General features: G+C 43.9%; 1 protein-coding gene across 1 annotated transcript; it reads left to right on the forward strand.

The window, feature by feature from the left end:
* Positions 1-5,209: 5,209 nt before the first annotated feature.
* Positions 5,210-6,136, forward strand: LOC117185968. The gene is made up of 2 exons (XM_033396981.1): positions 5,210-5,927; positions 5,989-6,136. Exons 1-2 carry the CDS (start codon positions 5,387-5,389, stop codon positions 6,036-6,038), a joined length of 591 nt encoding a protein of 196 aa, XP_033252872.1. The 5' UTR covers positions 5,210-5,386; the 3' UTR covers positions 6,039-6,136.
* Positions 6,137-6,733: the final 597 nt, after the last annotated feature.

Below are 6,733 nucleotides of genomic sequence, written 5' to 3' on the forward strand. Positions count from 1 at the left end.
CAGAAGGAATCGTTTCCGACCCCATAAAGTATATATATTCGTATCGTATTATTATTATAGCCAGCATCAAGAAAACAATTTCATTTTTTCTCGCCCTGTCTCTCTCTAACACACACGTAGCATAGGCGGCTTTGCTTAGAGTAAAACATTAGCGCCTAGATCTCAGAGACTACAAAAGCTAGAGCAACCAAATTTGGTATCCACACTCCTAATATATCGTTCCGAAACGAGTTTGTTTCAAAATTTCGCCACACCGCCTTCCGCCCCCGCAAAGGACGAAAATCTGGGGATATTCACAAATCTCAAAGACTATTATCGCTAGAGTAACCAAATTTAGTATCCGCACTCCTGTTAGATCTCTTTATAAAACGTATTTCTCAAAATTCCGCCCCACCCCCTTCCGCCTACACAAAGGACGAAAATCTGTTGCATGCACAATATTGCAGATTCGAGAAAACTAAAAACGCAGAATCATAGATAACGACCATATCTATCTGATTGCTGAATCTGGATCAGATCAGATCATTTTTATAGCCAAAGGAAACCAATCAATTTGCAGTGGCTACGCAGCGCGTGACGTCAGGCTCAGACTGATTTTCTGTCTCTCTCGCACGCACTCTTTGTCGTGTCGTTTAATATTAGCGGCGTCTGCCGGAGGAGAGCCATACTGACTCGGGTATATCGGGTATAACTGTAGAGTTGCGGTGTCCGTAGCAACTCACAACGTTCCCCCTCGTTTATTTTGAATTTCCACAAATTTTTGCAGAAATATTTCTCCGGAAATTAAAAAAACGAGGGGGAACGTTGTGAGTTGCTGCGGACACCGCAACTCTACGGTTATACCCGATACTTAGTCAGTATAACTCTCCTCCGGCAGACGCCGCTAATATTAAACGACACGACAAAGAGTGCGTGCGAGAGAGACAGAAAATCAGTCTGAGCGTCACGTCGGGCTCTGCGTAGCCACTGCAAATTGATTTGTTCCTTTTGGCTATAAAAATTATCTGATCTGATACACATTCAGCAATCTGATAGATATGGTCATTATCTATGATTCTGCATTTTTGGTTCTCTCGAATGTGCAATATTGTGGATGCAACAGATTTTCGTCCTTTGTGTGGGCGGAAGGGGGTGGGGCGAAATTTTGAGATACACGTTTTATAGTAAGATCTAACAGGAGTGCGGATACCAAATTTGGTTACTCTAGCCTTAATAGTCTCTGAGATTTTTGAATATCCCCAGATAGCGAGGAAGAAACAGCGGTTAAAGCGGACAAGTGCTGCTCATAAATTGAAATATCCGAAGAAGGTGGGATATACGAGCAAGTAATGAATATAGCGAAAGCGGGAAGAATCAGTTTTACACACAGGAATTCCAGTTCCTGTTGAACTTGGACTGTGAAGTGTTCCGACGTGAAGTAAGAGTCCACTGCAATTAGAACCCCCCTGCCCGTCGAGACGAACGGTCCTTTCTAAAAGTTGTGTACCGACCTGCCAAAACCTCGGAACTAAGAATGTCCGGCTTTAACCAGGTTTCAGTAAACACAATAACGTGGAAAGCAAATGCAACACTATCCCGGAAAAGAATGCTGAGCTTACTACGCAAGCCTCTTACATTCTGATAGGTTACTAAAAGAGAAGTTAGTTTTTTGGAAAGGTGGAAGCAAGACGGGAAGTTGAGGAAGAGGAAGTTGAGGTTGAGGTTGAGGGTGGCACACTGGAAAGGTTTGGAAGGGATATGGGCTATTCTTCTTCTTAGCCTTAAACTCCTTCACCACCAAATGCTCCGGCCAAAATTTGGCGGAGCAAATGGTGTCAAATTGAGTTGGGGAGATGCTTATCTTAAACGAGGCTATCTCCCTGGCATAAGAGAAGTTAAATTTCTCCACCTTTAAACCCACGGCTTTTATTTTGCTTTGAATAAAAGCAATTACATCATTAGATGTGAGGTCAGGGGCACGCCGTGAAACAAAAACTTGTCGTTTTGGTGGGACTCCCACCAGTGGTTTAGTCACCACAGGCCTAGTACCTGTGGTGGCAATATCCGGAGGTCCGGAACGTCTATTTACTGGTGGGATCGGTATAGACGGGACAACTAGCGAACTTGCGGACACCACGGACACGGACGCTGCAGACGTACTTGGCTGCACATTCTCCGAGGCGATGAATTCGGCTACCGGATCTGCGTCGCCAGCAGCTGTCGTTGCCCTTGGAGTGGCAAACGAGATCAACTGCTGCACACTTGGAGTGGTCGGAGTCAGTTTTTCGGCGGCGCACGGCTGAGTGACGGTTGGCAATTGCAGATCCCGCGGAGTGACCTTTTTGCGCCTCGGAGACTCATTCAGCAGTTTTAAACCGCTAAACTGAGCCTCCATGGCTAGGAGCCGATCGTATTGGTTTTTAAAACCAACGGTCAGCTCCTTAAAGCCACTCCGCGTCTGCCTCATGAAAGCCACCATGTCTTTCTCCACCGCACGGCATGCCTCGCAACTGTAATGCAAGCCATTACGTTTGGCTATAGCATCACTCACGAGGCCAGAAAATCCAGCGCATTTTGCGTGCACTACGCTGTCGCAGAGCCAGCAGGGGACATTCGGCTGATCGTGGGTGATCTGCTTCTTACAGCTTTTTTTGGCACAGACCACAGCGTATTCCATTTTATTTTATTATTTATTTATATATATACTATTATTTGCAAAACAAATTGGTATCAGACCAATGTGCCAGACAACGCTCAAAGCGGAATTGGTAAAAAAAAGAGAGCAGAGTGGAGAGCGGTTATAGCGAGAGCTACTAAGCAGAGAGCGCTATTGCTCAGAAAGTTTAAAGAGCGAGAGAGAAAGAACAGTTATTGAAGTTGAGGTGATAGCGAGAGAGTGATAAAACAACAAAAGCTACCAGACGAGAGCGGACTGCAATGCAATGTAATGCGTACTCACTCACTGCAACAACACAAACACAAGCACAAGCACAAGCCGACGCCGAAAAATAAAAAGTTAAATAATGTTTTAACACAAATCAAAAGGCATGCACTCGCGTAATAGAATAGGTTTCCAGATTGTTGTCTGGTTAGGAAGTAAATTTAGAATTTAGTTAGGAAAACACCGGCTGTTTATTCAAAACAAAAGGAAAAAATGCGGAGCGCAAAACAAAAACACGTCTGATCACTACGAAAGATACGATATAAGAGCCATACTCACATTTAGTTTTCCCTTTGTCATACCTTCGCTACGAATTGCTACGACGCCAGGAGCTCTTCTGACCTTATCATAAGTGACCATCTTGTCACGCAACTCGTTGAGTGTGCTGCAATATAGCATGGATGCTGCCATGCCCGTCTTGTCCTGCAGTCCCTCTACGATGAATTTGACCACATCGCTCGTGGCCATGTCTGCTTGCGACGCTATGCTGCACATTGCGACGAAATATTGCAATGCGCTTTCATTATTTGCAATTTTCCGTGCCTCCAGTCGCTTTCCAATGTCCCACGCTGTCACTTTCTGCTCAAAGACGTTGAGCAATTCTGCTCGCATCAATTGCCAAGTCAAAGGCGCCACATGGTCGATGTACGCCTTCGCCGATCCGCCTAGCAGCCGCTTCGCTAATATCCAGCATTTGGACTCGGATACACCATGGAAATTCATAATGTCCTCAAAGTTACTTATCCAACTGGTTACAGCCTGGTCGTCATCTCCAGAAAATGGACGCATCAACGCCTCAATGTGTGTCAAGTCGATGCAATCTCTCGGCGTTTCCAACTCCATAGCCTCTTTCTCCGCGCTTGCGAGAAACGTACAATTGTTCCAACTGCTGCAAACGGCGCGATTCTTCTTCGTATTCATCTGATCGCATGGTCAATTTCGAACAAGCGTTGTCTTGTCGCGGCATGAATGCTTCTCGAGCCTTCTGCACATTTTCACCATATTCTTCTGGCGCCGCTTTTACTGCGTGTTGTGCACTACGGTTGTCTCTATCTATCTCGCGCTCAACCGGGACTGCAAAAATGTCTGCATGCATAGTCTCGTCTGCGCTTGGCGCCGTATTTCCTAGCTCATGCGTGTCTTCCATGATTTTTTCACTGCTGTACGTAATTGGTGTGTGTTGGCATCTTGATAAAAATATACGTTTTGCCTACGCAATATGTCGCTAAGTTCACTTTTGGTTTTCGCTCTTATGTCTGCATAGTTCATCGAAGAGTTTTTTTTTTTTTTTTTTTTTTTGGTAAACCCCTTACCTGATATGTAAACTTTTAATAGCACGGTTTTATTATATGTGCTTCTTTCTTGATCGTCGTATTCGAATGAATGTGTGTTGGCATATCGATACTTGTCGAGGACAAGTATCGATATATCGAGTACATTGGTATTTCTTATAATACTATCGATGAGTAAATCTTAAACTAATATTCAAATCTTATAAACTAATATTCATATCTTACAATATTATTTAATATTATTTTCAATATTTCAACGATATTTTAAAGCTTATTGTCTTGTAGGGACCAAGAATAGGTATCAGGATCGAGATATATATACAAAACACTCATAATATACATGAATATGTCTAAAAAATGACAATTTGAGAAAAGGTCTTAATTAGTTACGTTTTATCTTCATATCAATATTTTTACTTTCATATAAAATTAACAAAATAGGGTATACAAAAGCCTATACTACGGCTTACACGCAATATAGCGACTCTTTTTTTGTTGAACTTTTTCGCTTAAACCTTTTTTTACAAAATATACAATAAAAGCAAGGATTAAAAACTATCCAATGTTGTAGAAAATTTATTCATCAATGGGATTAAACTATGTGGGCATTGCTGAGAGATTTAGTTAGTCAGCATTATTCAATGGAATATAAAAATTGAGAAATTTCCTTTTTCGTTTGTTTTGATTGACCTATTTCGCTACTTGTTTTTTGTTTGACTTATTTCGCTAAAACCTTTTTTTACGCAAAATGCAATAAAAGCAAGTTTTAAGAATACACCAGTTAAATAGAAAATTGATTCATCAATCATATCAAATTGTGATTGCATGGCTAAATGTTCTATATAGCTAGTAATATTTGTCGGAATATCAAAAACGAGGAATATGTAAAATAGAACTTGAATTCGTCAGTATATTTAAGCTATATTTTGAAAATGAGGCGGTATGTGTCGGTATATTTCTGAGGGTCGGACGGTATATTTTATCGATAAATCCGCGGTCACACTGCAAAAAACATACAAAAATTTGTATAGCTTGAATTTTATGTCTGGAATTCTGTATATATCTGCATCTCTAATCCCCTCTGGATTAAGCAAACCCGTTGATAAAGAGCTTTTGGCACAGACCAACTGCTGCGCCCATGACCCAACACTAATGGCGTTGCGCAGCCGCAAAAATGTCATGGCCTGGAAAATTGTTAATAACGTTTGAAAACTTCACCGCTGGCTTGCCAGCCTTGGCAAATCTTGGGAAGCTAGAGGGAATTATGGACACCATTACAACTGGCTATCGACGTGCGGTGGGCCTTCTTGCAGGAACCGAGGCCCATGCAGCGCTCCGACCAAAGGCAGTAGCCCCATTCTATCCAGGACTGCGTTGCGGCTGCCTAGATTGTGAGAAATGGAGCTGGCGAACCCTTAAGCAGTTGGAGGCGCATCAGCGTGAGCACAATATGGGCGACAACTGGCACTGTCGGATCTGCTATCGGAGCTTCTACCTTCAACACATGATCTGCTCCCACCTTAGGAGGAGCGTGAGGCGAGGCGGCTTCGGACAGCTAATGGAGAATGAAACCTACAAACAGCTGCTGGAGGACCAAAGGCAACAGGAAGGGCAATCGAACCAGGCGCCTGCTAGGATCCAGGAGATGACTATCAGCATGCCGCAGGGCGTCCACCTCGATTTTGTAAAGGAACTGAGAATGGGGTCTTTGAGACGTAAACGTTGCCCTCTTAGCAAATGTCCGCGATGTAATCACGAGTATCAATTTCCTTTCAGCCATCAGCTGCACATGCGCCGTCATCAAAAACTGGGCAAGGATACCATGAGATCGTGCCTCACCGAGTGGCCTGTCGTCTGCGATACCGGCCGTTCAAGTGTCGCAGCTGCCGCTGGAGATTCCAAATATGGTCTGCTCTGAAAGCCCATGTGCACCGCCTGCATCAGCGAAGGAAGCCATGTCTGATATGTCGGAAGCCCACAGTGAGTCGATGTTGCTGCGCCCACTCTGCCAAGGAGTGCCGTGAGGCCATTAAGAAACATCGAGAGCAGCTGCGACTGCAGCGTGGACCCCCGAAAGTGAACAGAAAGCAGCCCAAGCCAGTGTGCAGAATCTGCTTGCAAGAGTTTGCCAACAACTTCCTTCTGAAAGTGCACATGAATAAAAAGCATTTACACCGGCGGGATTTTTCGTGCGAAATGTGTGGATTGGCATTCTACAGTCAGGGCTTGATGCAAGTCCACCGAATAGCAGTCCATCTAATGACTAAGAAAATCCACTGCAAGGTCTGTGATCTCACCATCAAGGATAAGAGCAATTATAGGCGCCACTGCCAGAGCCAGAGGCACCTGGATCAGTTGGCCCAAGAAGCCAAGGACCGGGGCGAAACCTTAGAGATGAAGTCTTTCAAAATCCGGAAACCAAGTGTTCCAGTGCACTGTGCGCCGTGTGGTGTCACACTCAAAGGCGATATCAATCAGCATCTCCAGACTATTAAGCACAAGCGAAATTATACAAAATCAA

This window comes from Drosophila miranda (genome assembly GCF_003369915.1).
Source record: "Drosophila miranda strain MSH22 chromosome Y unlocalized genomic scaffold, D.miranda_PacBio2.1 Contig_Y2_pilon, whole genome shotgun sequence".
Taxonomy (NCBI): domain Eukaryota; kingdom Metazoa; phylum Arthropoda; class Insecta; order Diptera; family Drosophilidae; genus Drosophila; species Drosophila miranda.